We start from the raw sequence: 14,678 nt of genomic DNA on the forward strand, positions 1-14,678 counted from the left end.
AACATTTTATTCTCTTATTTATAAACTCCTTAGAGAAATACAATATGCGACTGATATCCAGAGTATTAGAAAGATAGTTCCCGAGGCTTACTCAACAACGGTTAGCAAATAGATAAAATAACAGGGGGAAAAAAAAAAAAAAAGTCTCTTCGATGACGTTGCGTCTACAATTTGCATAATTTATAATAATAATAATACTTTTTTTTAATTTTACTCCTACCTGCCCAATTACATACGCTGTTATCACACATAATACATAATATCATACGTTAAAGTATTTTGATAAATTTGTGCCATATAATATATCACCAATTCGTGCTTAAAAGCAACCAAGAGATGTCGCATATTTCAGATACAGAAGCTGAAGTTAAATTCAATTTAGGCTTAAAAGTTAATTTTCACCATTGTAGATTAGTTAATTTTATGTTGTTTTTGTTGTTTTTTTGCATATTGAAAATCTCTATGGATTTTTCGGTACTGAATGTTTTTGTATTAATAAATGCATTACATGGGAAGCAAATAGGAAGGTCATTACAAAAATGAACGGTATGTTAACTTGTAACGTCAACTAATCTGCACTGTTATTATTGTGTTAACATTTAGATTCTCAACTTATTGTAAAACTAATTAATTTTGACTATCGTATATCTTTATAGCTTTAAATGATATTAAGTCTCACTTACTTTTTTATTTTATAAATTAAATTTTCCCTTTACAAATGTTTGATATGACATTCGAAATATATATTTAAAAAAGTAGCATCTTCCTTAATAAAGTAACTGTTTTCGTCCTAATTTCATGTCAACATTATGAATATACTTTCATAAATGCCAGTAATATCATCTTCAAAAACTTTAGATAGAATGTATTGTAACTTATTCTTATTATTTTAGAATGGATGGCAAGGGAACCTATATTTTACCTACAGGGACCCGTTACGAAGGGTCGTTTGAAAATGGAATGTTTCATGGTAACGGAAAAATGTTTTTTTACAAATGGAATTTTTGAAGGAAAATAAAATAGCGGGAAAATTACCAGAGTAAGGTTTTAATTAATAAAACACACTAAATAACGCTGAAACTTTTTGAATTATTCCTTTCGATAATATATTGAAAATGGTAATATTACGTGGTAACCTAGATAAGTCGCACCTGTTGTTGTTATATCTAATAATCTCGTACATTACATAAATATCCTAGGATACTTACTCATAAATAAATAAATGTAAACATAAATAAACACGTATCTCAGTTCGGCACGAGTTGGCTCTATGGTAAATCTGAATTTTGGAGCTAGCGAACCGAGTTCAGATCCGTATAATAACACTAAATACTTCTAATACTTTGAGCTGTTGGAACGTTGTAAATAGTCACATCCATGAAAAGTGGGTGATGCAGTGCTGCTGTGTGGCTGCCTTTCTTCTGGTCAGTGGGTCAGAATTCAGGACGACGACCTTAGAAACTAAACACTAAAAGCACGTGCAACTCACCCCGACATTTTTGTTAAGTTTGTGTCACTTTCTGTCAAGTTTGTTTAGCAGTTTATAATCATTTAAATGAAATTTCATAGAATTATCGAAATATTTCTATTAAATAAAGTCAAAAGAATACCACCAGATGGTTCTATTTTATTACATCTATATCCAATAAACTGCGTATAAAAAAGCTTTAATACTTCCTTATAAGTTATTAATTCATTATTATTTTTTCGTTGTGTAAATATTTTTCAGTAATCAAGAGAAGCTAGTAAATGTGTGTGTGTGTAGAGCAAAGCCACATCGGGCTATCTACTGAGTCCACTGAAATAAAAATATGTATATACGTTTGTTTGTTTTGGAACTTCGCACAAAGCTACTCGAGAGCTATCTGTGCTAGCCGTCCCTAATTTAGCAGTGTAAGACTAGAGGGAAGGCAGCTAGTCATCACCACCCACCGCTAACTCTTGGGCTACTATTTTACCAACGAATAGTGGGATTGACCGTAACATTATAACGCCTCCACGGCTGAAAGGGCGAGCATGTTTGGCGCGAAGGGGATGCGAACCCGCGACCCTCAGATTACAAGTCGCACGCCTTAACACGCTTGGCCATGCCGGGCCTGTATATACGTTACTGTTGACAGTACCACAATACTTTGTTCACATGTCAATAGTTAACTTTATAAATATAACTCAGTTTATTGTAGGTTGTTGTGTCATGATGTTCACTTAATTCAATTTAGGGAGTTTTGTTTGGTCTGTTTTGAATTTCGCGCAAAACTACTCGAGGGCTATCTGGGCTAGCAGTCCCTAATTTAGCAGTGTACAACTAGAGGGAAGGCAGCTAGTCATCACCACCCACCGCCAATTATTGGGCTACTTTTTTACCAACGAATAGTGGGATTGACTGTCACATTATAACGCCCCCACGGCTGAAAGGGCAAGCATGTTTGGTGTAACAGGGTTTCGAATCCGTGTCCCTCAGATTACGTGTCGAGTGCCTTAACAACCTGGCCAATTTGGGAAGTATCGTTTCAAATATTGTATAATATGTCTTGTAAACGGATGTTGAAAATATTTGTGTATAATTTTACGTAGTATAGGGATTTTGCCAGCCTGTGGCTTAACGGTAACTCTGAAGATTCATAATGCTAAAAATCGGTTTTCGGCCTCGTTTTAGGCAAATCACAGATAACCGTTTGTTTAGCTTAGCACTTGACAACAAATAAAACAAGAATTTTTCCCCCACTAGCCACAGACTGGTGTGTTTTTAACTTGTCGACTTTCTTAAGTATAAATTGATATAAACAATTATATAATTATTCGTAATCCTTCATATCTATGAAAAATATACGTAAGTATATGTGTGCATCTGTTACTTATAAATTTGCCAGACATGGCCAAGTGATAAGGCACTTGACTCGTAATCTGAGAGTCGCTGGTTCAAATCCCCATCACACCAAACATGCTTGCCCTTTCAACCGTGGTGGTGTTATAATGTGACAGTTAATCCCACTATTCGTTGGTAAAAAAGTAGCCCAAGAGTTGGCGGTGGGTGGTGATGACTAGCTGCCTTCCCTCTAGTCTTACACTGCTAAATTAAGGACGGCGAGCGCAGATAGTCCTCGTGTAGCTTTGCGCGAAATTTCAAACAAACCAAACTCAAAAGTTTCCATATTTCTTGATCAATCAACACCATACTTGACACAGCGATACAGGATAGCACGAGGAAGGTCATAAGGGGTGGAGTGACCAGCCACACCTAATAAAACGTCTTGTCGTTTGTTTCAATGAAAGTTTTTATTTCACTCATCATAAAGGTTAGCTATTGTTCTAATAAGTAATGTGAACACCATGAGGTATACGAGTGTTAACTCATACTATAGATAATCGAGTAAGAATTGGGAGATGGATTTACCCCAATAACTTTTGAAGGAGCCAGTATAACTTTTAATTATCTTAATATTTCAAAATATGTTTATGTTTTAGGTTTCCTTTCTTCTTAAGCACATAGCTACAGGGATATTTTAACCTGGTTTCTAACGTATAAGTCTCTAGACATTTCGCTGAAAGGCATTCTGTTTCAGAGGCGGAAAAAAATCAATCGCATGGTGCCTTTGATTTTAAATAAGTAATATAACTTCTCCAATGTACCTGCTAAGATAACATGTGGATGCAGGTCTTGCTCCTCTAACCCCTCATTTTTAAACATCTTAATATGAAAAACTTATAAATAAACATGGTAATTCTGTTCGTAACTCTCGCTGTTACAGGGGTGCTACACATCTGCTAATGACCTTCAGTACAGTGAAGAAAACTGGACCTACTGTCAATATCCCGATAGAAGATTTTGGACCGAAACCTGCAACGGCCTGAAACAAGGAGGCAAGAAAACATAATCCGTCATAATATCGGTTAAATTCTACCTGAAGACGCGACTTGCGATAAGTATATCGTATCTTATTTTCTATTGTCTTTCTTTTCCCTATTCGTTTTCCTTAGTGCATGTTCTGAAAAACTGAAATAAATCATTACGTAGAGAACTAACACCTCAAACTTTATATCGGACAGAAAATTTTTATGTCATTCAAGTTGTTTCTCTGACGCAACTGTAGAGTCTTGTAGTTCCATAGCTTAACAATACAGAAGTTACCGCTGGTTCAAATAATGGTAGACTTGAAACTGTGGCGAAAGAGAACTGTATGGAAACGTGTGTAACTCGTGAAACCACACAGACTTCAGTAATACGCTGATATTATTCCCACAAGAGAACAAAAAACTCTCAGTATTTCAATCCCTTTTGGTATTAATTTATTAACTATTGGCTAATTAAAAAAAAACAAAAAACAAGTTAAATAAACTAATACTATTTTCATGTGTTAACCACAGGGGGAGTCAGTGGAGTGAATACCTCTGTCAAGCAGCACTTATCATAATCGGGTTTCAAAAATGTGTCCGTATGTCTGTCGCTATGAACGGCAAGGCACCATTTTTGGAAGAACAATGAAAAATAAAATTCTACATAAATTTCGCGCAAAGCTACACCAGGGCTATCTGCGCTAGCTGTCCCTAGTTTAGCAGTGTAAGGTTAGAGGAAGGCAGCTAGTCACCAACACCCACTGTCAACTTTTGGGCTACTCTTTTACCGACGTATAGGGGAATTGACCATCACTTTATAACATTTCCACAGCTGAAAGACTGAACCCGTTTGTTTGGATGGAGACTCAAACCCACAACCCTCGGATTGCGAGTTGGGCGCCTAACCACCTGGTCATTCCGGACGTACTACATAAGCCTACGAAGTTTAATTAAAATTCTATCATTTTTAATTGAATTGCAGAGTAAATATTTAGTGTAAAATGGTCCTCATGCTAAGATATAACGATTTTTTTTATTTTAGTGTCCTTAACCCTTCAAAAACTAACCACTTATAAGCTGAGTCATAGTCCAAATCGTACCAACTTTTATCCATATTCATTCAGCTGCTTTCGAAAAATCTTGCTGACAATTACAGACAGGGTTGAAAACATAAGATCATTTGGTAAAAACTAGCTTGTGGTGCCATCTATCAATATGTCTAACAATTAAAGTATGTCGCCTTTGAAATTTTTCTAGATTATACGAAATATCATTCATGGTTGAACTGAAAGCATGTAATAGAAAACTAAACTTTACGTTTATGTTTTTGATAGTCTTTTCACAACATGTCCAACATATTTGATCATTTAGTAAAGTGACACAGCTTAGCGAAAACAAAACATACGTTTCTGTAATGCCAAGTTGTAAACAAACAAAACGCAAACAACTTCAAAAGCACAATAACTTACTGAAATGTAATGTTATAAGATGCTTCCATTAGCTATGTCGGTTTTAATGTACCAACAAAAACAAGTTCTCAGTAGGTGTGATCTCGATTCTGTGGATCTCAACTGAAAGAAACATGGCGGATTTTATCGAAATTCGTATATTTCAACAGGCCAGTTTCAACAAACCAATAAAGAGCCACACAAAGCTGTTCCTCATGAATGTTTTGACACGGAATATGGAATATATAATCCTCATTCCGGTGTTGTACTTAAATAAACTACAGGGGTAAATTTATTTGTAACGCAGGTATGCACACTTTTTTTATTATTATGTGGTATTCCAGAAGCGTGAATTTACTATTATATAAACTGTAAGGGACCTCATAAATAATTGTAAAATAATAAATAAATGTGCAGTGAAAGTTATTTGTTGTTCAACACAAAGGGCTATCTATTCTTTGCCCACCGCGTGTATCGAAACCCGGGTTCTAGCAATGTAAGTCCGCAGACATTCCGCTGTGCCACTAGGGGGCACACTTAAAGTATTTTAAATTTAAGTATGAAGTCAGTACAAAAACTGGCACTATCTCTTCGTAAGGAAGTTGTTGTTTGTAACGCGAAGTCGAAGTTACGCAATGGATTATCTGCGCTCTGTCTATCTTTGTTAACTAGAACCCGAATTTTATCATTGTCTTGGTTTAAACACAACTTGCCACTCAGCCACTGGGGCCAATAGAAGAGCAATCACCGTAATTCTCTATTTGGTTATTCTCAGAATGGTTAAGTATTATAACGCTAAAAACCGGGTTTCGATACCCGTGGTAGGCAGTACAGACATCCTACATTGTAACTTTGTGTTTGACAATAAACAAGACCCGGAATTGCCAGGTTGTTCGGGCTCTCGACTCGTAATCTGAAGGTCGTGGATTCGAATCCCCGTCACACCAAACATGCTCGACCTTTCAACCGTGGGGGCGTTACAATGTGACGATCAATTCTACCATTTGTTGTATGTATGTTTTCTTATTGTCACATCGGGCTATCTGCTGGCATGTGTTAGTAAAAGTATTGCCCAAGAGATGGCGGTGGGTAGCAATGACTCGCTGTCTTCCGTCTGGTCCTACACCGCTAAATTAGGGTCGGCTAGCGGAGATAGCCCTCGTGTAGCTTTACGAGAAATGAAACGAAGAAACAAATAACGTTAACCTGTGGTGAAGCACTAAGGTTAATAGAATCAGTTTGTAAAAACAGTAAAGTTTAGTAAATGAGTTAAATAAATAATTCCTAACTGTTTGGTTAGAATGTCTCAAGATTTAATTGGAAGAATATTCTACATCATAAATCTGTCACTTAATTTACTTTGGTTATTGAAATATTTAATGTAGCGTAGTAGTTTTAGGGTTGAATTAACAGAGTAACCATGTAATAAAATATAAATAACCTTTCAGACGAAGAAGAACACGCATAGATCGTTAACCACCGTTGTAAAGGTTCACGTTTCCTTCCTTTGTGATAACTGTTATAACTTTAAACATTCAAACAATTAATTTTCAGTCAGAAGTCTTTAAAATTGTAGCAATTGTTTTCAGTATAGTATTCATTAAAATATTGTTTAAAAGTACATTAGTTGGACAATGGAATTTAGGACCAGCATAGTCAGGTGGTTAAGGCACTCGACTCGTAATCTGAGGGTCGCAGGTTCCAATCCCCGTCACCCCAAACATTCTCGCCCTTTCCGCGGTGGGGGCGTTATAATGTTACGTTCAATCCCAGTATTCGTTGGTAGAAGAGTAGCTCATGAGTTGGCGGTGGGTGTTGATGACTCTAATCTTACACTGCTAAATTAGAGACGGCTAGGACAGATAGCCCTCGAGTAGCTTTGCGCGAAGTTCAAAACAGACCAAATCACGTGACAAGTGTAATTTATACCAAACACTGTTTATATATAGTGTTTGATGTATTCAAGGATTTGAGGGAAAACTAATAATATAAAAAACATTATTTTTGCAGTTACGAAATTTGTGACATGTTTCATATGATTTCATAAGATATTAATGTGTGTACAAGTAAATTATTTGTCTGTCTCTTGTGTATAAGATAGGAGAACAGTTATCTCAACAATAGATCATGGATGATTAAGCGGATTTGTTTCTCTAAACCTATTACATTACCTAAGCTTATGGATTTTGGAGCACTGTTACGATAGCAACAGATCGGGTATTTCTGTTTGTTTCAAATTTCGCACAAAGCTACACGAGGATTATCTGCGATAGCCGGACCTAATTTCGCAGTATAAGATTAGTGGGAAGGCAGTTCGTCATTGCCAACTCTTGGGCTACTCTTTTTACCAACGAATAGTGGATTTACCGTAACATTATAACGCTCCCCACGGCCGAAAGGGCGAGCAAACCTGCAACCCCACAGATTACGAGTCCAGCGCCCTAACCATCTGGCCATGCAAAACCTGGGTATTTCTCAGCCTGTTACATAACATTAGGATATGGATTTTAAAACTCTGGTACGACAGAAACAGATGTGAATGTTACGTTAAATGGCAAAAACACACGGATTGTTCTAAACTTCAGAATCAGATGAGACCAGAGAAGGTTACTCAGTTTGGGTTAAAGAAATTCAAATTCAAAACAGTTGAGGTGAATAAGAAGTTGGAACCACAAAAAGAAAGGAAAACGAAAACTTATAAAAGTATACAGCAGCTCTGTAGGTTATATATAAAATCGTTGAAAAAATATTCTCTCAGGTGGTAAGTACCAACATTATAAGAGTTATAAGCGTCGCAGTTGTGAGATCTGTGACAATATGGTATTACTAAACTAGGCCTACGTTATGAGAAAGTTCGAGGTAACACGTAAAGTGTGAGGCCCGGCATGGCCAGGTGGGTTAAAGCACTCGATTCGTAATCTGAGGGTCGCGGGTTCGAATCCCCTTCAAACCAAACATGCTCGCCCTTTCAGCCGTGGGGGTGTTATAATATGACGGTCAATCCCACTATTCGTTGGTAAAAGAGTTGTCCAAGAGTTGAGGATGGGTGGTGATGACTAGCTGCCTTCCCTCTAGTTTTACACTGCTAAATTAGATACGTCTAGTGCAGATAGCCCTCGTGTAGCTTTGCGCGAAATTAAAAAAACAACAACAACAGACAAACGTAAAGCGTGTATACACGGTTCAATAAAGGTAACTATAACAAACTAATTAAACAGACAGTAAGATGGTGCACTGACGTTTAACCACCCCTACGATAGTTGAATAACCGCGAAGTGTCAGTTTAAGTTTATTTTTGTAATAAACTCAAAGCTACTTGATTAGGCCATCTGCAATTAATTCGCTAAAGAAATCGAAGTCCACGATTTTTGTTTTTTGCGTCGTAAGCTCTCGAGCATGCTATTGAACAGTCGGTAGGGGCAGAAGGTACTTATAAAATACTGATTGGGAAATAACTGTTTACATAAATACTCTTGAGAGTATTTATGTTCACACACTCCACAAGTAAAACGTCCTGAAGATAATATGAGTTTAGATGACTTTATCTTATCGAGAAGTGATAGCTTTAGCTCATGAAAATAAATACCTTACATAATTCCGTCAACATATTTATTTGTCCATATAAGACCAGTTACGTTCACCGTCATATTAGATTGATTATTTTATTTTTTGTCGCTTGTTACGAAACAGTTCTGAGATTGACTGCAGCCTTTCACTAAGCCTTCATTAAAAAAGTTTGATTGACTTAACCTTTAGACTCTTCTGATAACCGACTGTTGGAAGCTCCTGATTTATCCAACTGAGAGATTATATACACCGTCTGTTTCGTTTTTCAGTTATGTTTCATTTCGGTTACAGTTAATCTACATGGATTATTCGCCCTTTAAAAACGTTCACTGTAATGAAACATTAGAACACACGAGATAATAAAACGTGTCACATGACCAACATGGAATCGTATTTTTAAACAATTAATTCTCATGAAGTTGACATTAGAGACAATAAGCTTTACGAGACGATTCATTAGTTAGTAAAAACTTTACATAAATAAACCACCAGTAAGTAAAAACTTTACATAAATAAACCACCAGTAAGTAAAAACTTTATGTAAATAAACTACCAGTCAGTAAAAACTTTATGTAAATAAACTACCAGTCAGTAAAAACTTTATGTAAATAAACAACCAGTCAGTAAAAACTTTATGTAAATAAACCACCAGTCAGTAAAAACTTTATGTAAATAAACAACCAGTCAGTAAAAACTTTATGTAAATAAACCACCAGTCAGTAAAAACTTTATGTAAATAAACAACCAGTCAGTAAAAACTTTATGTAAATAAACCACCAGTCAGTAAAAACTTTATGTAAATAAACAACCAGTCAGTAAAAACTTTATGTAAATAAACCACCAGTAAGTAAAAACTTTATGTAAATAAACTACCAGTCAGTAAAAACTTTATGTAAATAAACCACCAGTCAGTAAAACTTTAAAACCACCAGTAAGTAAAACTTTATGTAAATAAACCACCAGTCAGTAAAACTTTATGTAAATAAACCACCAGTCAGTAAAAATGTAAATAAACTTTATGTAAATAAACCACCAGTCAGTAAAAACTTTATGTAAATAAACCACCAGTCAGTAAAAACTTTATGTAAATAAACCACCAGTCAGTAAAAACTTTATGTAAATAAACCACCAGTCAGTAAAAACTTTATGTAAATAAACAACCAGTCAGTAAAAACTTTATGTAAATAAACCACCAGTCAGTAAAAACTTTATGTAAATAAACCACCAGTCAGTAAAACTTTATGTAAATAAACCACCAGTCAGTAAAACTTTATGTAAATAAACCACCAGTCAGTAAAACTTTATGTAAATAAACCACCAGTCAGTAAAACTTTATGTAAATAAACCACCAGTCAGTAAAACTTTATGTAAATAAACCACCAGTCAGTAAAACTTTATGTAAATAAACCACCAGTCAGTAAAACTTTATGTAAATAAACCACCAGTCAGTAAAACTTTATGTAAATAAACCACCAGTCAGTAAAACTTTATGTAAATAAACCACCAGTCAGTAAAACTTTATGTAAATAAACCACCAGTCAGTAAAACTTTATGTAAATAAACCACCAGTCAGTAAAACTTTATGTAAATAAACTACCAGTAAGTAAAACTTTATGTAAATAAACCAGTCAGTAAAACTTTATGTAAATAAACTACCAGTCAGTAAAACTTTATGTAAATAAACTACCAGTAAAAACTTTAAAAATAAACCACCAGTCAGTAAAACTTTATGTAAATAAACCACCAGTCAGTAAAACTTTATGTAAATAAACCACCAGTCAGTAAAACTTTATGTAAATAAACCACCAGTCCTTTAGTAAATAAACCACCAGTAAGTAAAACTTTATGTAAATAAACCACCAGTAAAACTTCAAAAACTTTATGTAAATAAACCACCAGTCAGTAAAACTTCACATAAATAAACCACCAGTCCCACCAGTCAGTAAAACTTTATGTAAATAAACCACCAGTCAGTAAAAACTTTATGTAAATAAACCACCAGTCAGTAAAAACTTTATGTAAATAAACCACCAGTCAGTAAAAACTTTATGTAAATAAACCACCAGTCAGTAAAAACTTCACATAAATAAACCACCAGTAAGTAAAACTTTATAAACCACCAGTAAATAAACCACCAGTCAGTAAAACTTTATGTAAATAAACCACCAGTCAGTAAAACTTTATGTAAATAAACCACCAGTCAGTAAAACTTTATGTAAATAAACTTAAAACTTTATGTAAATAAACCACCAGTCAGTAAAAACTTTATGTAAATAAACCACCAGTCAGTAAAAACTTTATGTAAATAAACCACCAGTCAGTAAAAACTTTATGTAAATAAACCACCAGTCAGTAAAAACTTTATGTAAATAAACCACCAGTCAGTAAAACTTTATGTAAATAAACCACCAGTCAGTAAAACTTTATGTAAATAAACCACCAGTCAGTAAAACTTTATGTAAATAAACCACCAGTCAGTAAAACTTTATGTAAATAAACCACCAGTCAGTAAAACTTTATGTAAATAAACCACCAGTCAGTAAAAAACCATGTAAAAACCACCAGTCAGTAAAACTTTATGTAAATAAACTACCAGTCAGTAAAACTTAAAACTATGTAAATAAACCACCAGTCAGTAAAACTTTATGTAAATAAACCAGTCCTTTATGTAAATAAACACCAGTAGTAAAACTTTATGTAAATAAACCACCAGTCACTTTATGTAAATAAACTACCAGTCAGTAAAAACTTTATGTAAATAAACCACCAGTCAGTAAAAACTTTATGTAAATAAACCACCAGTCAGTAAAAACTTCACATAAATAAACCACCAGTCAGTAAAAACTTTAGGTAAATAAACCACCAGTCAGTAAAAACTTTATGTAAATAAACCACCAGTAAGTAAAAACTTTATGTAAATAAACCACCAGTCAGTAAAAACTTTATGTAAATAAACCACCAGTAAGTAAAAACTTTACATAAATAAACCACCAGTCAGTAAAAACTTTACATAAATAAACCACCAGTAAGTAAAAACTTTATGTAAATAAACCACCAGTCAGTAAAAACTTTATGTAGATAAACCACCAGTCAGTAAAAACTTCCTGCACACATTATTGCTCGTTGAAATTTTATATACGGGCTATTTATTCATAGAAAGTTCATATAACTCGGTCGTCACCCACCGAAACCTTAGATAACTGTGCCAGTACTTAATAAGTCTTTGTGTAAAATATTATTGCTCAACGAAGCTTTATTTAAGAAACTGTTGTTCAGTGAAACCTATTTAGGATGTTTCTATTCTTGAAAGTGGTGCACACTAATCAATAGGGCGAAGAGATACTGTTCCATCATCAGGAACCCTTTCTGATGCTGGAACTTCACGTAATCAGCCCAACTTTAGCTAGGTATGTCACTGGGTTCTTTCACAGCACAGTAATGTGGTTTTAGTTTGCAAGTTTTCCTTTTACTGCCCGAGTAATTCGTTACGTAGTGTTTATAGATGCACAGTTATCCGATGGATCAGCAGTAAGTTTAAGGGCTTATAACGCTTAAATGTAGGTTCGATCCCTGTGGGTAGACACAGTGCAGATATCTCTTTATGCAGCGTTTCGTTTAAACAAACGAACGAATGTTTCATTTGTGTTCAAACGTCTACTGAGCTCTGTCTGATGAACAAGTCTGAAGGATATGTATTCAACCATTGCCTCCACCAATTCTGGTAAATACGTCATCAGTTTCTGTAGTAATGGTGTGTTAACAATCTGGTAGAACTTTTGTAGATTTGATCCCATATGAAAAGGTTCCTTTGCCCTGTTAAGGCGTGCGACTCGTAATCTGAGGGTCGCAGGTTCGCATCCCCGTCGCGCCAAACATGCTCGCCCTTTCAGTCGTGGGGACGTTATAATGTGACGGTCAGTCCCACTATTCGTTGGTAAAAGAGTAGCCCAAGAGTTGGCGGTGGGTGGTGATTACTAGCTGTCTTCCCTCTAGTCTTACACTGCTAAATTAGGGACGGCTAGCACAGATAGCCCTCGAGTAGCTTTGTGCGAAATTCAAAAACAAACAAACAATCCTTTGTCCTGATGATACTCGTGTGATATTCTCAGGTTCACCAACTTCCCTTTAAGTAATTGGATAGGAACCGCAAAATAACAGAAGGTTTGGCAGGAAATGTATTCCAGAGCAAAATTTTGAGTTTTCCATCGTCGGTTCAGTTTGAGACAAATGAAGAAACTGAACACAGTGTACAATATTGTAAAACAGTACTAATTTTCAACAAATACAATCAAAGTTCAAAAACAAGAGTAAAGTATATGTTTGTACTAAAAATCTCTCAGACAATAATAAACTTGTATAATATAAGACAGTTGTATATTCTGTAAAATTATGTCCAGACTGACAAAACATGGCATTATATACGTAAACCAACACCAGTATTCTTCTCAATGTACTGATGGGACTTTCTCTTCAAGACAAGGGAGATTGTACAAATTAGGTGATTTCCTATTACTGTCTATTTGCATACGCCATCAAAATATTTCCCACAAGAAAGTACAATTTCTTTCGTACGTATAAGCCTTACTATGTTAATTTACCTACAAACAATCTTTCATTTGTTGTTAAGCAAACAAGCTACATGGTGGACTATATGTATTGTGATAATTACGGTTATCGCAGTCCGTTTTTATTTTTTTTTATTTTTAGTACTATGAGCCTCCAGATGTTCTGCTGAACCTCTAGGAGGGGATATAAATCGTAGATTTTCAAATATTTTAGGCTCTCTTCTGTTTTTGTTTGTTTTTTTAATTTCGCACAAAGGTACTCGAGGGCTATCTGCGCTAGCCGTCCCTAATTTAGTAGTGTAAGACTAGAGGGAAGGCAGCTAGTCATCACCACCCACCGCCAACTCTTGGGCTACTCTTTTACCAACGAATAGTGGGATTGACCGTCACATTATAACGCCCCCACGGCTGAAAGAGCGAGCATGTTTGGCGCGACGGGGATGCGAACCCGGGGCCCTCAGATTACGAGTCGCACGCCTTAACACGCTTGGCCGTGCCGGGCCCAGGCTCCCTTCAACTTCACAAAAATAAAACTTTATCCTTTGAGCGGAAGAGCTAAGTTGGTCTTTATTTCGGCTCAGTGAAAAACACGAGCCACACACGAGCCACACAGCTGACAAACTAGCTCGTACAAGCACGACAGAATTCTAAACTACCTTAGTCCTATATTTTGAAAGTTTGTTTATTCAGAAGGGTAACAGCGTTCACTTGGGGCCAAAAACTGTTTACCTTAAAGGTACATGTGTTGAATAATTCGTGATGTAATAATACTCATGCCAGCCGCCCTAAGACACAGGTGTTCGATAAAGTCTGGAAGTCAAACCTTTTTCTGGCAAGACTTGGCAAGTTGCCCAACGTGCGAAAAACTTTCACGTTTCGTCTATTGTTGAAATCATTTGATGTCATTAACTTACTACGAGTGTAGCAGTAGGTGTTGCAATGATTTGACGTAGATACCCCCTTTGTTCTTTATCTGAATACTGTTTTTAGTATCTTGTATCAGTCAGTTAGATTCCCCAACAAACCGTTGTCTTGCGCGAAGTATCTATACTTGTCTAAGAATAGAAGCAAAGGACACCCACCCCAGTAACCACAGCGATGTTTTCTTTCTAACCTTTTGACGACGTTGTCTTTAAGATTTTGGACTGAGCATTAGAAAGTGGGGCACACACCCATGTATTCGCGCTGTTGTATTTTGCTACATTTCATCATACGAGCATCAGTTAGAAGAACCACTTAATGTCGGGTTAGGTCATCATTTGTC

The 14,678-nt window shown here is 35.6% G+C and overlaps 2 protein-coding genes across 3 annotated transcripts in view; one reads left to right on the top strand and one right to left on the bottom strand.

Moving 5' to 3' along the window:
* Positions 1-14,678, bottom strand: part of LOC143228834 (uncharacterized) — a 50,248-nt gene that overhangs the window by 26,523 nt on the left and 9,047 nt on the right. The gene's annotated exons all lie outside the window — the stretch shown is intronic.
* Positions 895-3,953, top strand: LOC143227979 (MORN repeat-containing protein 5-like). The gene is made up of 3 exons (XM_076459330.1): positions 895-983; positions 2,575-2,605; positions 3,750-3,953. Exons 1-3 carry the CDS (start codon positions 895-897, stop codon positions 3,873-3,875), a joined length of 246 nt encoding a protein of 81 aa, XP_076315445.1. The 3' UTR covers positions 3,876-3,953.

Source organism: Tachypleus tridentatus, chromosome 10, assembly GCF_004210375.1.
Source record: "Tachypleus tridentatus isolate NWPU-2018 chromosome 10, ASM421037v1, whole genome shotgun sequence".
In the NCBI taxonomy this organism is placed as follows: domain Eukaryota; kingdom Metazoa; phylum Arthropoda; class Merostomata; order Xiphosura; family Limulidae; genus Tachypleus; species Tachypleus tridentatus.